Here is an 18081-nt window from a genome sequence, read left to right on the forward strand (position 1 = left end):
CAACAATCACCAAGTAATGAGACCCTTGTCATAGCAGGTGAACTGAAAGAAGACTAAAGAGATTTTGCCTTTCAGTGCAGAATCGGTGTGATTCTTATTTCTGTCTGAGGTACTTAAATGCAACGGTGACGGGTGCACTGTGACAGATTAGATCAAACATTGATGTTTCTGTCCATGTTTGTGTGCTTTAATTAAAATACTTACATAAAACTGCTTTCTATTTTGAAGTGGAAGCTCAGTAATGGTTGTTCTTGTGGAAAATTCAATTTTTGGTGCAATTCCCTTAAAAATAATAAAGAGGTGAAATCACTAAAAATAATGTCATGGTGCAGGTGTTACAGTTTTACAGAGATGAGCAACAGCACCTCTAATTCAGTGACATTTCCTCAAGCTTCTTAATCTTTATTTCAGAATCAGAAGTGACTAGAGGAAACACTAAAACCAAAAAGGGGTAATAGCAGACAGCAAAATGAGAATGAACTTGCAATGCAATATGGCAGAAAAAAGAAGCAAAGTGCTCTTAGATTGCATATTCAGGTAACACGATATTGAGCAGGGAGGCAACGGACCCTCTTTATGGACCTAATCTTTGCAAAGTGGGGAAAGATGATGGTTGAGGCCAACAATGTAGAAAAATATGTAAGACGCTAACACAATCCCAGAGAGATATCCCATTCCTCAAAGAGCAAGAGCTGGGATGAAATGGGAGAATAATTCTTTTTATAGATTTGAGGAGGCAGGCAGCTCTTTCCTGTTTGTTTAACAGCTGTATTTACTAACACCAGTCTTCCTAAAGGGCCCTTCATACTCCAAACTACACCCTCCAAACAACTGTGAAAACGGAATCTATATTTCAGTTTTCCTTTCAAGGCAGGTGAAAGGGTGACAAATAATGCAGAAAGACAATTATAATCTGTAATTAACAAACACAATCTGTTAACTTGTAATCACTTTGGAATTTGCATTTAATGTAGTTCCAATTTCTTTAAAAGCAGTAACTATGAAGTCACAGTAACTGTACAAACATTAAGGACCAAATTATACCTGCTCCTCCATTTGTGCACTGAGATGGTGAGAGAGGGAGCAGGAAGCCATAAACTTTCTGCAGGTATTAGAAAGTGTAAGGGTAGTGCCAGCTAGCAGTGCCTGCTAGGCTCAAAGCCCTAGAGAAAGTGCATCTGCACAGGGGAAAGGCAGGTCAGGGCCCTATCCTGTGGACAGGCAGCAATTGAAAGCAAGGGACCTGTGTGGGAAGCACTGGCTATACCTTTATGAGGACTTCTACGCACTACCACTTAAGTCGGTATAACTAATGTCACTCAGGGGTATGAATAAGCCACTCCCCTGAGCGACATAAGTTACACGGACCTAACCATTGGTGTGGACAGCGCTACCGTCGCAGATGGGGGCTGGAGTAATTAAGTTGACGGGAGAGCACTCTCTCGTTGGCTTAGAGCATCTGCACCTCTGTAAGCACCGCTGTAAGCTCTGTAGTGTAGCCAGAGCCTAAATGTGTAGCAGCAAGTTCTGCTGCTCACCACACTTCTCCAAAAGTTCTCCCCCTCCCTCACATCACTCTCACCTCTAAGAGGCACAATTTAGCCCTAGAGGGAGACATTCAACTTCCAATCTAGTCGGTTTCAAAACTGAGTTATGTTATGTCTCCCCAAATCCATTCAGCCCGTCATGACTTTTAGCTTAACTACAACGACTTTAGCTGGATCAGAACAACAAAATTAACAACCAGATAATCAAGTTAGCACAGTGAGTGGCTTCCTTGATTACAAGATGCATTCAGGCACATTTTATTCTTGGGTTCAATCTCCGGTCAACGACACTTGCTACTAACGGCCAACTGAAAACTATTTTGAACTCCTTAAGGGTAGCAAATTTGAAGGGGCAAGAATTTCTGGGACTGTGTTGCCAACACTGCAGAAAAATCAAATGTATCTACTTGAAGCTGCTATTGAATATTTGGTTGCCAGCAGCCTCACCAGGCTATAGAAATCAGCATTCATATTGTTTCAGTGCTTTTACTCCACATAGTGGCTTAGTGACTAAAGAAGAATCAACCCATTATGACAATGTACAAACTGACTATCTGCTAGGCCACTTTACCCAGGTGCTGAGTGAGGAGGGAAAGGAGAGTTGTTGTCAGTTGTTGTCTCTAAAATTACATTTAAATACTATGAAATTTGCAACAAATGACAGAGTGCAGGAACATTTAACAAAGCTTTTAATCACCAGGCCACCTGCTTTCAGGACATATTGACCTTGATGGAAATACCATTTTCATTGTTCAATTGCATTACAGTGGGAGAACATGGGTCTTTGTATGAATTTAATTGAACTAAACAAGCCCAGGCACATATAGGCAACAAAGCACATGCCAAGACTTGATGTAGAAACATGTAAATGACTCAAGAGAAGAAGACCTTCCAGTCCCATCAGGCTATTCTGTTCTGGCTTGACAGGGAACATTTACAGATTCAGTCACAGTTATAAAAAGTAGCACTAAGGGAGCACTTCACTTGTCCTACTCTGTATAGTCTGATCCAAAGCTTCTGATGTCAAGGTGTTTCCATTTATTTCAGTGGGCTTTGGATCAGGCCCTACTGTCAGATCTAGATTTCTAGAAGTCCACTTGGACACTTCACTTAATATTATTATTAGAATTTTCTTCTCAGTTTCTAAATGAATTGTTACATACGCTCAGTTCTGATTCATTGTCTCAGACTGTTGGAGGCAGTGGCATTTACATTTATGTTAAAGGAGGAACAAATAAAACACATGACACCAAGTGACAGTCAGACACACTAAAAATAAGAGAATAAAAATGGGACACCTGGTCACAGCAGCATAAAACTGAACAAGCAGAATGCAGAGAAATGTCTTAGACAACCACAGCAACAACAGTATTTAACTTTAATTTACTTAAGAGAAAGAGATACAGTCCCACAACTGGATCAACCACTTTTTAATTGAAAAGCCAGAGCTGAATTCTTAGGTACCAGTGGACAAGTGACTAGAATTTTTGCCCAAGAGGAGGACACTGAAGATGTAATTAATTTCAAGACAATAAACTGGAATCCTAAAAAGCTAGTGTTTTACAGAGTCACTTTCCACAGTAAGAAAAGGAGGACTTATGGCACCTTAGAGACTAACCAATTTATTTGAGCATGAGCTTTCGTGAGCTACAGCTCACTTCCACAGTAGAACAGTTTTTAAGGTTGCATGTTTGGACTTAAGTTTTGCACTTCCAGATTTGAGGGTTTAACTGTGCAACCTTAACGCTGCACTAGCCTAGCTTTACTGCATTTAATCTCTAAATATTACAAACGCTTTATGTCAACTGTAAAAGCGTTGAAAAACAGGTATTTTTCTTTATTACACAGTCTGACAGTCTAGGAGTATCAAACTGTAATGTGGTGGCAAGGTTCTTCTGTTGATTCACCCTGTTGGCAGACGGTGGACCCCTCAGGGAGATGCTACTTGATTCCTGCTAAGTCATTGTGGCAGATGTGACTCATTAACCCTACACTATATCTGAAGGAGGTGACAGAGGTTTTGAGCATAGGGAGCCTGGGTCTAGGACAGAGAGATCTCTGTAGGGAAATCCTAGGAACAGCTACACTTAGGAAGATGCTTACTTTTACTTCTTGATATTTCAGTTGTCAGTAAATCCAAACCTCACAAAGGGGGTCAACTGGATTAAATGCAAAGTGGACATGATTCTGCTCTCACTTACAATGCTGTAAATCAGGAGTAAATGTGGTGAACTCAATGGATTTACAGCAATGTAACAACAGCATGAGATCGAAATCCCAGTCTCCAGAGATTCTGTTCCGAGAAAGTCCACCTGGCCACACAAATTCCTATGAAGATGGATCACATGAAATGCAGTAAAGGAAGGAAAGGGCACATTCATGGCCCAATCCTGCATGCCTTACTCATATTAGTGGCTGCAGTTATTTTAATGTGGTTGCTCATATGAGTGAAGTGTTCACATGAGTCAGCCTGCAGGTTGATCCCTTAGGTAACATATAGTATCAATATAAAATTCAAATAATGTACAAAAATAGACTCAAATTATGAACTGAGACTTTCAGTCAGTCAGGATCATAATATGGGACTTAGCAATGTGACCGAAAATTTGGAGAGCCCAGCGCAGTACATTTGACTTTTGACTTTTGCTTTGCTAGGACACAAAGGGTTTACTCATCCAGTTTTGTAAGTCATCAAACCATCCTGTCAAAAATATAAATGGGAGTGAGAGAAGGCCACTGTGTTAGTAGTAAGTCATGAATATAACAGTGAAAATCTAGACTATTGCAGTAAATAATGTCACAATTATAGTAAGAATGCAATGTACTCTGCAGAAAATTATAAACAGCACAAGACTGGACCTGGAAAATCAAGATAGCTAAACTGAAAAATGTATACATTGTTAACAGAAACAATCAGACATGGCAGACACCAAATAAGAGTAGTTAGATAAACCTAGAATGTCACATGGACTAGAACACTGAAAAAATTAAGGATGACAACAAAAGAGATGAATGTAGTATCAAGAATATAGTAATGTATTATAATAATTAACAGAATTAGTCTTAATAAGACAACATTAATCAAAACCTAGCTATTAGCTTCTGTAATCTTAGCTAGTATTACTGGAGCTCCACTTTAGATAATTAAATCTAATGCTGCCTTCTATTTTTTGCCCACATTGAAATCTTAGCATGAAGAAATGCAATGGGCTCTTTTTACACATTCAATCCTTGCAGTCCAAATACTTCTTTATAAATGAAGTTCCAGCACTAGTCCTACAGGGCAGTTGAGAAGATTTGAAGGGCAGCCGTACAACATCAGTACCAGTAGACTTACTAACTGAGACAGTAATGATATAATGAAAAAGAGAATCTGCTGCAATAGTGGGTATTGTTAATATTCTAAGTGATGAGTTAGCTAAATTACCAGGATTTTAGAGTGGATCATAGTTTGACCCTTTCTCCCCTGTGAAAAATATCAGGATGTGCATAGGCAGGTTGGTTAGTAGAAAATAGGTGAGCAGAATTAGACTTGTTTTACTGAATTGCATGATTGAAGTAGATGACACTTTTGTCTCTCTCAACAGACAATCAGAATGAGAGAAAGAACAGAACATCATGAAGTAAATGTGTATATGAATTTAAACTCTCAATCAAGGCAATGGTAATTTACTTTCTTTCATCTTAATTACAGGAAACATCAGGAAGCTGAGGTTAATAAAGCCATTCACAGGCTGATTACCTGAAACACTGACTGCCTTAACATTGAGAAATTATTCTTCTCTCATTACTGTGGCAAGCTAATAAAATATTCAGATTTTCAACACCACATCAAAATACTCAACATGATCATCTCCAGATAATCTGCCCTTGACCTACCTAACACACATGTCGCTGATATTAATTACATTGTTTTATAATATTCCATTCTCATCAAAGAAAACTGGACTAAATGTACACCAGTAACTCAGGTGTTATATATTTATATGGTGCCATTAAACTATCTCTGTATTAGACAGAACTTGCCCCTGGTGAGTAGAAAAATTTTCCTGGTATGTGCAAACCTAAGCCAGCAATTTATACAGAATTTAATGTTTTATTTAAAAATAATTACATGCCTAGCCCTTATGATATTGAAAATAATTTTCTAAATGTGAACCAATGCAGTTTTGAGTCTGCAGGAAGACTGCTCCAGCAGAATATTGCAGCTCATAGCTTTCCCAAGCAGTAACGGAATGAAATGAACAAAACCTTGGTCAATTTTATTGCTTCTACTGCATAATCCAATCAGCCTCCGTGAAACTGCTGAGAATTCTGTCAGTTTTATTCTTCTGTTTCTGCTTCAGAAAGTTAAGAGCATCAGGAAAGACAGGCACTGGACATATTTACAAGGACAGAAGACCCCCGCAAAAAAGATGATTTGGAGAAGAGTAAACTAAGGAAGAGAGAGAGAGAAAGAGAGTGTGTGTGTGTGTGTGTTAGCATGTATGTATGTGCATGTATGTATGTGTGTGCGTGTGTATAAATGGCTAGGAAAGACAGTGCCCCCAAACACAGTCAATGAGCAGTGCCCTGGCAATTTACCCAACCCCCTGCCCTTTCACAGCAGCTGAGGATGGGAGCTTTGCGGCTGAGACCCTTCACCCATCTTTTACATTGGCCTCTGGCTAGTAGATTTAATCTTCAGTCAATTGATGCCTTGTACTTTTTTCAGGACACTACAGAGCCAGACAAGGTACTTGAGCATGTCTCTCTGTTCAAGAGCCATACAAATTCATGTCTCAAACTGAGATCCTCACAAAGTAGCATGCCATGTTACACTAGCCAGCTGGGCCAGACCTCTCCCACTTTATTCTTTTCAGCTACCCATGGCAAACACTCATTTGGAGACAACTTACTGGGAAACTAGGAGACGTTTTCATTAGTAACTCTCTCTCCACACCAGGATACACAGGAGTCAGCTTGGGCTCTGGGAAGAGAAAATCTCGAGTATTCTCTTCATAAAAAGCGAGATAGTCCCCCACTGAAAGAGTGAAAAAAGGAAGAACTGTTTCCAAGATGGTTAATATTTTTTTAGAAGTCACACATTCTGTAGCAAGCCCTTCGCAGAGTGTGCAAGCCCTACCTGGCTCACCAAGAGACCTGTCCCTCTTTCCACATCAAGAATGACTCAGTCAGAAGTACAGGAGGTCTTTGGGATAGGTGTGCTCCAGCAGGAGTGTCACAGGGAATCCACAAAGGGTGGTATCCCCTGTAGATCTGCTTTGAGATCTGTATGAGGAGGCGCACAAGCCCTTTGGGGCTCGATGTAGGAAGCTTTCAAGACAGCGGCACCTTGTTCCTCTTTGGTATATTGCCCAGCTCCAAATGGTAACTGGGGGACCCTCAGTTTGGGCCCTGAGCAGCCAGTGTAATGAAAACAACAGAAACACTGATAATCAGTGAACACTCTCTGTTCTGCTGTGTGCTCATTTTTAATTTGTGAGAAAGGCTCCAGTAAGGTCAAACTTTTAGTCTCAGGGACTGAGAAAATAACTGCTTTTAAATCAAATGACTTGTTAGTCTCATTTCCATTGCGCTGTCTACTCTGCTTCTGATTAATGTCTCTATCTTGAAAGTGAAATGAAGGAGGCAGAAGGGAGAGAGTCCATTTACACCTCCATCTGTAATGAAAGATTAGGCTTAGCACAGCAACACTGGAGCTTGATGCCATCTTTTACACACAGTTTGTCACCGGTACCCCAAACTATTTTGGGATCGGAATGACTGCATAACCTCAGAGACATACAATCCACATGTATTGTGGGGAATTTCCAAAGCAGTGCAACTTCAGAGAGCACACCAAATTCAAATCTGTCCTTTGCTTTTCCTTTATTAGGGCCCAAGTTTAGGGGAGCAGAGCACCATCAATCTCACTGATGTGATTAGGAGAAGAAAGCATTCAAGAGTCTGCCTTTACACAGCATGGCCCTTCCAGAATATGCAGAGTCTATCCATATATCTGTCTATCCATACAGGGCCAAATCCTGATCCCACAGATGTACACTGGGAGTTTTCTCAATATCCTTGTAACACTAGGATTTAGCTCATTAGCATTTAGAGAGAGCTTTACTTTTCTGAAGCAAACTACTAATTCACCTAATTAATTGTCTATTTAAATAAAATCAAACAAGACATGTTTGTAATGTGCTTATAAAAATCATATTTACATTCTTATGTTTGTTCAGTATAGCTGTTGTCATAAAGTGATTTGCAGTGTTGTTGTAGCCCTGTCAATCCCAGGATATGAGAAAGACAAGGTGGGAGAGGCAATATCTTTTATTGGACCAACTTCTGTTGGTGGAAAGGACAAGCTTTCGAGCTATACTGAACTCCTGTGGTCTGAAGCAGGTAACCAGAGCATCTGAGCTTAACACAAGGTGGGGCAGACTGTTAAGCATAAGTGGGCAATAGAAGGTTAGACTGTTAAGCATAAAGGGTTCACACATGCTGCGGTCTCTTTATGCTTAACAAACTAATCCTTTCTGGCCCACTTCATTTTAAGGGGCTCCTATAGCATGTGTGTACCCCTCCCACTTAACAACCTGTCCCACCTTGTGTTTATCTTGGACACTTGGTTACCTGCTTCAGATCTAAAGAAGAGAGCTGTGTAGCTTGAAAGCTTGACCCTTTCACCAGCAGAAGTTGGTCCAATAAAAGATACTACTTCATCACAAAGTGATGACAGGAAAAAGAATAGGGGTTACTTACCGAAGTAACTTTTGTTCTTTGAATGTACTCCCTCCAGACAGCCACACTGCAGGAGTCACACACCCAGCCACCCAACCATGGAACCTTTTTGAGTACTGCTGAGTCCAGCATTCCCCTGACTTAGAGTATAAATATCCCCATCTTTCTAACCATCCTGTTGTTCTTCTCTATTTCTAGAGCCCATGACATTGAGCTCTGAAGCAGAGGGGCGGAGAGCGAGTCAGTGTGGCATTATATAAGGTATATATTCATAGACAAAGGTCATTTTGGTAAGCAACTCGTTTTTCTCCTTCATCACATTGCTTCCCCAGGATAGCAGACTAACAAGAAGATGGACTGTGACACACCATTTGCTAAACTGTGACTGAGGCACAGCCTTCCTGAAATCTAACTTTGCTGCAGTGTCAAGCAAATACCAGCTCATGAACCCCAAGTAAAAGCCCTGCAAATTTCTCATAAGAACATGTTCTGAATGCCTGCCACAAAAGCTGCTACTCCCCTGCTTGAATGGGTTCTGTGACATTCAGATACAAGGACCCTGGCCCACTCATAATGAGACTAAAGACAAAACCTTATCCACCTAGGGTATATGTCTATACTGCAGTTAGACACCTGTGACTGGCCCATGCCAGCTGACGTGGGATCACGAGGGCTCAGGCTCAGGGGCTGTTGGCCATTCAGACTCAGTCTAAGGCCCTCCCACCTTGCAATGGTCCTAGAGTCTGAGTTCCAGCCCAATCCCAAACATCTACACTACAATTAAGCAGCCCCTTAGTCCGAGCCCTACAAGCCCAAGTCAAATGGCATTGACCAGCCTCACAGTTTTTAATTGCAGTTTTTAATTGCAGTGGAGACATACCCTTAGACAACCTTTGAACTAAAACACCTTAAACTTCAGACTTTTCTCCAAAGGCAATGTATGGCCTATTGGTTTTGATAAAAGGCTTTGGGACAGATTTTCAAAGACCTTAACTCATAAGTCGGCACATAAATGAAATAGTAAGATTTTCAAAGTGTTCAACGTTTTGAATGACCGCACTGGGAGCTACTGGGTACTGTGCAAGTTTTGAAAATCTGGCCTTTACTTCTGTCTAATGAGCAGCTGCCAGTTCTCACCCTGCAGAATGTGCAATCAGGCTTCTCAGGGAACTTGGTGAAGCTTTGGGAAAAACACAGAGAGATGTATCGCGTCATATGAAAATCATCAACTATTTTTGTTTAAAATTTAGGGTGAGGGATACGCTGCAGTTTATCCTTATGAAAGATACTGCATATTGTAGCAATGGTATATTAGAGCCTGCAGCTCTGATGATGGCACAACTAAAAGTCAAAAAGAAAGAAAACTTCAGTAAAAGGTAATAAAGAGAGCAAGATTCTTAATCCTTCTCAGCTTGATCCTTTATAGCTGGGTCATTTTTAGGGGCTCTCTAGAGCTCCCTCTTGGGCCTTGCTTACACTAGAAAATAGAAACATGGCAGCAATCAGTTTCACTGCACTGGTGTGACCCTGATACAAGACAAACTGGAGTCAGTTCTGGTTTCACTAACAAGCATTACATTTGGATTTTTAAAAGTTGAGCAAAATCCCTTCAGCCATTTTTTGAGTGAAGGAAGAGTGAAAAATATACAAACTTCCTATTGTAAAAAAAAAATCTAACTACATATTTTTGCAGGGCTACAACAAAAAACAGCTTAACTCTGAAACTCGAAATCATGGCAAATGGAGCTCTACATTATTATTCATGTTACATTTACATATCATCGATGAACAACAATGGTGACAGAGATGAGAAAATGTGGAAAAAGAAATTAAAGTAATTTGAGTATTCCTAACACAGCAACCGGTAATATAAAAATGCATAAAATATATTATATTAGTGGTAGAGCACTACCTATTTTTTAGTAATGAAGACTGCCAGTGATTTTACCCTACATACAGATGCTCCATTTTGATTACCTTAAAGAGCAGGATTATTCTGCCACCCTGTGTCCACTTGATTTTTCTAACTTATAAAAAGCACAATAAAAAGTTGTTATAGTGCCAGTGCTAATATCTGCTAAATGGAAACTCTAAATTATTATTCACGTTTCATTTAAACATCATTGGTGAACAATAACAGTGAAAGAGAAGAGAAAATTAGGGGAAAGAAATTAGAAAAATTTGAATATTTCTAACAAATCAACCAGTAGGTCACTAGTCAGAAAATGTATCTTATTTTCACTGATAGATGATCAAAGCGTATGCAGAGTCGGGGTTGGGGTGGGACAGCAGATGTTTGAAGGCCCCTGGAAGAGGAGATGGGAGAGAGGAAGAAAGTGGGGAGGCAAGGCTCAAAGTTAACACCCACTGGAATGCTCCTTGTAATGTCTAATTAACCGCTATTTTGTAAAATATTTACTAGCCCATTACCTGAAGATACTAGTTGAAGTAATCCAAACGTTGTTATATTGCCTAAAAGAAGACAAATAAATGATGTCAAGGTGGCTGAAAAATTATGATATATTCAAAATATTCCTGTAGCACAACAATAAAAAATAAGGATAGATAGATAGCTAGATAGATCTGATGCAACTACACTGTCTTCAGTTATACATGCATTCTGAGTATTCTTTAAATTATACTTACTTTCAAGCATCTCTGTTACAGCAGCAGGGTCTACAGCACTTTCAAATACCTACAGGAAAGTAATACAGAGTATATTTGTTCTTTATAATACAAAGGGCATTTTTATAATCTAGCATTTATATGAACATTTTTTATATATTCAACAAATATTTCCCTAAGCCGTGCTGTGCTGTCATTAAGCAAACAAACAAACAAACCTGTGAAAATACTATATATTTTACTGCGTGTTACATGTTTATTAATCTCAGCTGTAAAGTACTGTAACAATTTGTTTAAAAAGTTGTTAAAGGCTTGAAAATCTTACTTGTTTAAATCTGAAATTTCACACACTGTAGCCTCTGAGTCAGACTTAGAAGTAAGTCTAAAGAGTTTTTCAGGAAATCTCCCACTATTGCACTAACATTAGTATAGTTCTACTATACTAGGAGAAGCAATGGTGGAAGAGCTAGTGTAAAGGGGGCACAGGTTTTTTTGAGAATACAGGATTCTTGATCAAACCAGGGGCCTCAACCCACAAAGCATCATCAGTGCCCTGGCTGCCATCACTTTGAAGCACAGGACAAGCCCTATATAGACAAGAGAGGAGTTCAGGAGTCTAAGGTGACAATCCTATTTGTTATTATGTAATTTTAAAGACTATACATAAAATCAGAATATTTTATGAACATGAAATAAATATAAATACATTTGACTTGGCTTAATTTCATCCCATTACTCCTAGCCACAATTTGCTGGTCCACCCTAAAAGAGATTCCTCTGCCTTAGGGTGAAATCGTGACCTCTTTGAAGTCAATTTGAGTTTTGCCATTGACTTTAATAGAGCCAGGATTTAACCCTTAGTATTTTACTTCTTTCAAGCAGCTGTGGTCAGCTATATCTCCACTGACTCATCTTTTAATCCAGCCCTTAATAATTTTTGTTGCTTTTCACAGAACCATAGAAATGTAGGGCTGGAAGGGACCTCAGGAGGTCATTTAGCCCATCCCTCCGTGCTGATAGGATTAAGGATTTTTTCTGTTTTCCACCCAATTTGTCAACATCTTTCTACCTCTAATAATATTGAAGCTTGCAGGACAGTACTTCAGTGACAGCCTTTTTGGAGAAAGGAAACTCAAAGAGCGCATCTTCGCTAGGAAAAAAGGTATGGTCTTGAATGTCGTGTAAGCTAACACACGGTAATAAAAATGAGGTCGTATCTTAGCAAAAACAAGACAATTCGTATTTTTCATACATGTTAGCAGTCAAAGTAAAGACTATGTGGGAGCCTAGGATTTATCTTGACCTAACACTTGTTAAAACTATAACTCCCTTGTCTTCACAGGACTTTATGTCATGTTCATTATTGCGAATTAGCTAACACAAGGTAAGAACACACCTTTTTTCCTAGTGAAGACAAGGCTCAATTCACTGTCAAGTAATCTTCAACTGTCACTCCAGGCCTAGGAAGTGAAAGGCATTTAATCGTATTCCTTAGAAAGTGGAATCTTATGAGAGATGTGGAAAGATTTATTTGTGAAAACAGAGCCACACAGAAAGCTATTTGCAAAAAGCAGAGATTCTCCTAATAGAGCAGAGCAAGAGCCATTAGGGAAAGAATAATGGTAACAGATGTGCTCTGTACTCTTAAAAAATGTCTACTTAATGTATTAAAACTATGTTACCTGTAGTGATTTCAACAAAGTTTTCTTGCCACAGCCAAACTGTGCTGAAACCATTTTTAAAAACCATCATCATGCATACATCACCATTCATCAATATCATAGCCAATCAGCAGAGAGAGTATTTTTAAAAATCTTTTATGAACATTTTAGAGTTAGCCAAACCATTTACTCCCAAGGAAATTCAGGCTGAATTCTTGTGTTCTTGGTTATTTCAGATTTTAATATGGCATGTAAAATGTTGGTTAAAGCATTCATCTGTCATTATCTTTAATTCTATGCCTGCCAGTATCATGAAAATCAGATGATAGTCATCCCATAGCAGAGATGTTATTTTGTTTCCATAGAAATGGGATTGCAACCAAATAAATCCTGAGCAAGAGAACTAACACACTAATGTCCTTCCTAGGATTATATAGGATTGTTTCCCTGGAGCACACTCCAGTCTAACCAGTGATCCACAACCGCCAGTGCTATTGCCATGAATAAAAATTCAGATAGCAAAGTGTTAAATTTTAGAACCTGTTCCCAGTCAAAGATGAAACAGATCTGATTCTTTGCTACCTTGCATGGGAAGCAAGTGTAAAATTATAGTAAATCAAAATCTTCTACTAACTGTACATTGGTGGTAGCATTTTACACCCACTTTGCACAGTGTAAATTACTATCCATGGTGAAAGGCAGTAGAGGATCAAGCCCAAAGCATGTAATAAGTGAGAATCACCTTTTCAAACCACATCTTCTCATGAAACAAGAGAGGAAAAATTGGAGGAAGGCATTCTGTCTCCTTGTATTGGCCCATGATGCAGACACTGAGGTAAATGTCATGTTTCTCTGGCAGGACCACACCAGGGCAAGTGACCTTATGAAAGAGAGAAAACAATCATGGTGATCAGAATTCTTTTAGGGCAGCCTTCCCCACTCTGTCCCACCAATGTGCCTATTGCACAATCTGCAGGGACTACCATTATGGTCAAGTAGGTAGTACAATGTCTGTGCCCTGGGCTTCTCTGTTGACAAGGGTGCAGTTAGGGTCCAGTTCTATCTTCAGTTACACCAGTGGAAGTTACACCTGTATAACTAAGGGCAGAATTGAGTTTTTGGAGTGGGATTTTCAAAAGTGGCTAAAAGCGTACATCTACATTGCAGAAAAACACCCACTGCTGGCCTATGTGAGCTGGCCCAGAATGTTTTCTTTAGTTCTGTTCCTTTTATTTAAAAAAGTGTTAATATGTTGTGCATTTGCTGGTTTTATGCTTCATATATTTGGGACTTTCTTTTTTCAATAACTGTATCCTTGGTGATGAAATATCATGGATTTTAACATTTTACTGAACAGAAACTAAAATATTTTAATCGGATGCCAGAAGAGGGAATTCAAAGGCTAAGAGATAAGAGAAACATTTAAAAATAACTATTTCGCATCTGATGAAAAGCACTACACAAAAGGGTTATTATCTGCTCTTGCCAGACTCTGAACTGACACAATAATCCTGAAAAAGACTATTACACAATGAATATTGCACACAGTGTTGTAGAACTGAGTCCTGACATTGCCCTAACCTTTACCATTAAGCCCCTTTCCCCCTTCGGTGTAATTCCCATTGATCCCACGGGATAGGCAGTGTACGGCCTATATGAAACCAGGGCGTGCCCTAGGGCTGAAGGGCTAGGGCCAGGTAAAAGCCATTAGGACCTTATTTCGTGGTGCTTCACACAGTACTGATTTGTTTCTTTACAAGTTACCGCACAGAATCCTTTAAACACGCAGCTTCCTGTCAGTGCCCCCGCGAAGGGAGGCGACAGCGCTGACCCCGCTGGGATAACACGGAGCAGCAGCCCACGCACGGCCCGTGGGGACAGCAGGGGCAGCGTTTGGCCCGGGCAGCGGAGCGGTGCTGCACGTCGGGGCCCTGCGCGGCCGCGCGTACACAGCTGGGAAGTTGTGCGGGGGGGGGGGAGCGGCTCTCCCGCCCCCGGGGGCCCTGCCCCTCCCTCGCTCGCTGCCCTTGCTAGTTCGGGCCCCTGCACCCGCCTCACCGCGTGGATCTGCAGCTCCACCACCACCTTCAGCGGCATTGCGGGTCGCGCTGGGGGTTCTCGCCGCCTCCGTTCTCAGGCCGGCCGCAGCCCCGGCCCTCTCCGCCCGGATCAGCGCGCTGCTGTCCGGCAGGGGAAGCGTCGCGTTGCCATGGAGACTCAAACGTTCCAGCATTCGCCTTCGGAACGCGGAGGCAGCCCGCGCGCGCCCCCTGGAGCCCCCCTAGCGCACTTCCGCCTCCGTCCCTCCCTCCCCCCACCATGAGCTGTTTCGCAGCATGCAGGAGGCTGGCGGGGAAGGGGGAGGAGCGAGGATGTGACACATTAGGGGGAGGGGCCGGAATGGGGCATGAAGATTGGGGAGGGTAGGGTGGGGGCAGGGCTGTGGCCTTGAGGTAAGGGGTGAAGAGGGGGTGGGACCTAGGGCACAGCTGGTGCTGGTCAAGCCCCGCCCCGGGCACAATGGAAAGTCCGTGCCTGTGCATGCAGGAATAGAGCCCTCTGCATGTGGCTCTTACCTGTGCCATGTGGAAGTGTGTCTGGCGTGAGATGAGGTGCTGTAGAATCAGATGCTTTTGCACACCGGCTGTATTGCTTTTCTTTCAGGAAATCATCTGTTGTCTGGAAGTATTGCTTCAGCTTCAGGCTGGTGAGCAGGAGGTTCTCATTTCGTGGATAGGTTGTCTCCTTTCCCGTCTCAGCACTCCAACACGTCCCCAGTTTCTCAGTCTGCTGGTGAAGACCATTTTGGAAGTCCTTTATGGAAGTCACATTCCAGGAAGTTTGGGTGAGATTGTTTTTAAAGCTATGGAAGAGCTCTTAGAGGATCTGCTGTATGGCTACCTTGGCATTCTCTTGCTGGGACAGTCGGATCTTGAGGATACCTCTGGGCTTGAAAGCTGTCATTTCATTTAGACATTGGAAGGGAAAGTTTCTACCCATTTTCTACAGACACTGTAAACTCTTGCTGGTCATTCTGGCTTGTAGAACATAAATCCCGTTACAGTCCAGACATGAGATTTCACTGGAGAGGAGCAGCATGAGGCAACACTGCAGCAACCACCTGCTGATCATGATGATGTCTTAGATTCCCTGTGTTTGTGTAGAACTTGAGCAACTGGTGCCTGTTCAAGGTCTTTCGTAGACTTTTGTGTTTTTGACCCCTGTCTCTGAATTTAAGTATTCTGTAGGAAAAGATTTTTCTTTTGTCACTTTCTGCTTTTCAAGGTTTTTCCTGCTTGAGGTTTTCACTTTCAGTTTCCTTCTTTTTATTTAGTGGAAGCGAACAAGTCATTAGAAGAACAAAACCACAGTCATTAACTTTTTTAATGTTAAAGAATCCCTACATTTCTTTCCTTAGGCCCTCCCTGCCCTTTTAGATTAAAAAAAATTTAAAGGGAAAGAAGAGTATGATGATTAACAGTGTCATCCAGTTACAGGTTAGAGTAGGGACCTCTCTGTCTACTCCCAAGTTCCTGTAGTTAGCACTGCTAGGCAGGTCTGAATGTCTGTTACACCAATAAGACTATCCATGTTTTTAAGTGATAACAATGAATTTTGGCAGATGGGCGGGGGTTGGGGGGGGGACTACTGCAGAGCTTCTTTTTGCTCAACTCTGCAGATAACAGCAGTGAAGTGATGTGTAAAGCTGCTGTTCCTTCACTTTGCCAGCTGGTGGAAAACTTTCCCTCTCTGGTGTCGCACTCAAAATCAGAAAAACCTGCTATACTCTGGCTGCCTCATTCCCTCCTTCCAACCTAACATTATAAGGACCTCTTAAAAATTGATCAGCATGGAAAAAATTCCTATGAGAGATTGGGGCCAGACAAGTCTCTATTAATCTCACACAATTTCCTGGCCATTTGAAATATGACAGAGGAAAAACCATGTGTGTAGGGAATACCAGAGGATGGACAGAGGTCACTCAGAAACTGGGATGTTTACTTAAAAAACTGATATCAGCTGTGAAACACCCGAGGAACAGATACAGTTGAAGGGTGTGAACATGCTAACTTCTCGGGCACTTCTGAGTAGTTCCCAGTGATGTAGTGTAATGACATGGAAGGGAGTTGTGCAGAAAGATTGTTTTTGTGGTTGATAATAAATATGTTAGAGCGACTGACATAAAGGAATGTCACTTTCAAATGTGTTTGCCTTTTCACCATTCAAGCTTTATTCTTTTCTCAATGTGCATTTCACTGAGCTTGGACATTGAAATTCAAGTGGTCTGATGAATGAAGTATGCATCCTGTAGCAAGTTTCACTTTCTCTTTTTCATACCATAGCACTAGGCTGTCATGTTGGAGTTTCCATCAGTGAAGGGGAATGGTTTTCAACCCAAAAATTGAAAAGGAATTTTTTCATATTAATTTTTAAAAAGGAAAAGAAGAAAACATAAACATATGTCTGTTCACGTCACTTCTTTTACATCTCCCTGCCCCATCACCTCAAGCACTTTCTTTAATCATAATCTAGAGTTCTGCCTAAACTATTTGGAAGTGTCACTTTAAAGAATGCAGTATCACTTTAAAGGGACCCAATCATACCAGAGGCTCTGCACCCCAATCTCACATTCACTCAAGTGGGAGTCCTGGCAAGTTGAAGCTTCAGGAGATAATATTTATATGAACAAGAAATTTTAAAATCTGAATCTTAACAAGAAAAGCTAAAATAAGAAAGCAGTGGAAGTAAAGGCACATAGTCTTGCAGCACATTTGCATCAGCCATTCGCCTGTTTTCTGGGAAAGGTTAGATGCAGACTCAGCTGGGTGAAATATTTGCTTGAATTCGATGAAATACTGCGTATTTAAATTTCAGTGAAAATAGCAGGAAATTTTGTTGGAATTTTTTCCTCTGTGTCAGCCAGCTTAACTTGAATGTGAAATAAGAGATTTGTTTAGCCCCTTTTCCTATTTGCAAATAATCTGCAAATTCAGAAGGTGCTAATGTGTTTATTTTAAATGATTTGACAAATGGTTTATACTCATTCCACTCTGATTGCTCGGGACCTCCTCACCACATCTTTTCCCTATGAGTATTTGCTATGCATAATTTGCTACTTGTTCTGTATGATGGTTCACCTGAGTCAATGCTATTGTGTCTGTTCCCGGGCTGGTTGCCTTCAAGTTCAAAACTGCTTTCAAGATATCTGCATGAACTTTTCTGGAGAAAATTCTCTTTAAAATATGTATTTATATGAGTGTTTGTTATACTTTCTCATTACAGAGATGTTCTTTTCTAACAAAAACTCACATGTGTATATATATTTCAGAAAATGCTTACAAAGGGCCAAACATTTTTCATAAATGTTTAATAAGTCTCAAATGTTCAGGCTGTGACTAAAATATGTTGTTGGCAGCATTACTCTTGACTTATAGCTCTTTGAAACTACTATCCACTTACACCAAACTTGGTAGAGAGGTGGATCCTCACTAGATCTGATTCAACTGGCAGGTTTATTA

The 18081-nt window shown here is 40.8% G+C and overlaps 1 protein-coding gene and 1 pseudogene across 1 annotated transcript in view; both read right to left on the bottom strand.

The window, feature by feature from the left end:
- SPATA6L (spermatogenesis associated 6 like) overlaps window positions 1–14834 on the bottom strand; it is a 33712-nt gene extending 18878 nt beyond the window's left edge. Inside the window, exons 1-6 of the mRNA XM_077816426.1 lie at window positions 14621–14834; window positions 13305–13442; window positions 10923–10971; window positions 10707–10748; window positions 6446–6570; window positions 205–282 (exon numbers count right to left, since the gene is read on the bottom strand). Coding sequence (XP_077672552.1) covers window positions 205–282; window positions 6446–6570; window positions 10707–10748; window positions 10923–10971; window positions 13305–13442; window positions 14621–14659 — 471 coding nt within the window. The 5' untranslated portion in view covers window positions 14660–14834. The remainder of the gene's footprint in view (window positions 1–204; window positions 283–6445; window positions 6571–10706; window positions 10749–10922; window positions 10972–13304; window positions 13443–14620) is intronic.
- A 227-nt stretch (window positions 14835–15061) lies between these two features.
- LOC144265386 (interferon beta-like) lies at window positions 15062–15694 on the bottom strand (annotated as a pseudogene).
- Between the last annotated feature and the right edge of the window lie 2387 nt (window positions 15695–18081).

This window comes from Eretmochelys imbricata, chromosome 5 (assembly GCF_965152235.1).
Source record: "Eretmochelys imbricata isolate rEreImb1 chromosome 5, rEreImb1.hap1, whole genome shotgun sequence".
Classification (NCBI taxonomy): domain Eukaryota; kingdom Metazoa; phylum Chordata; order Testudines; family Cheloniidae; genus Eretmochelys; species Eretmochelys imbricata.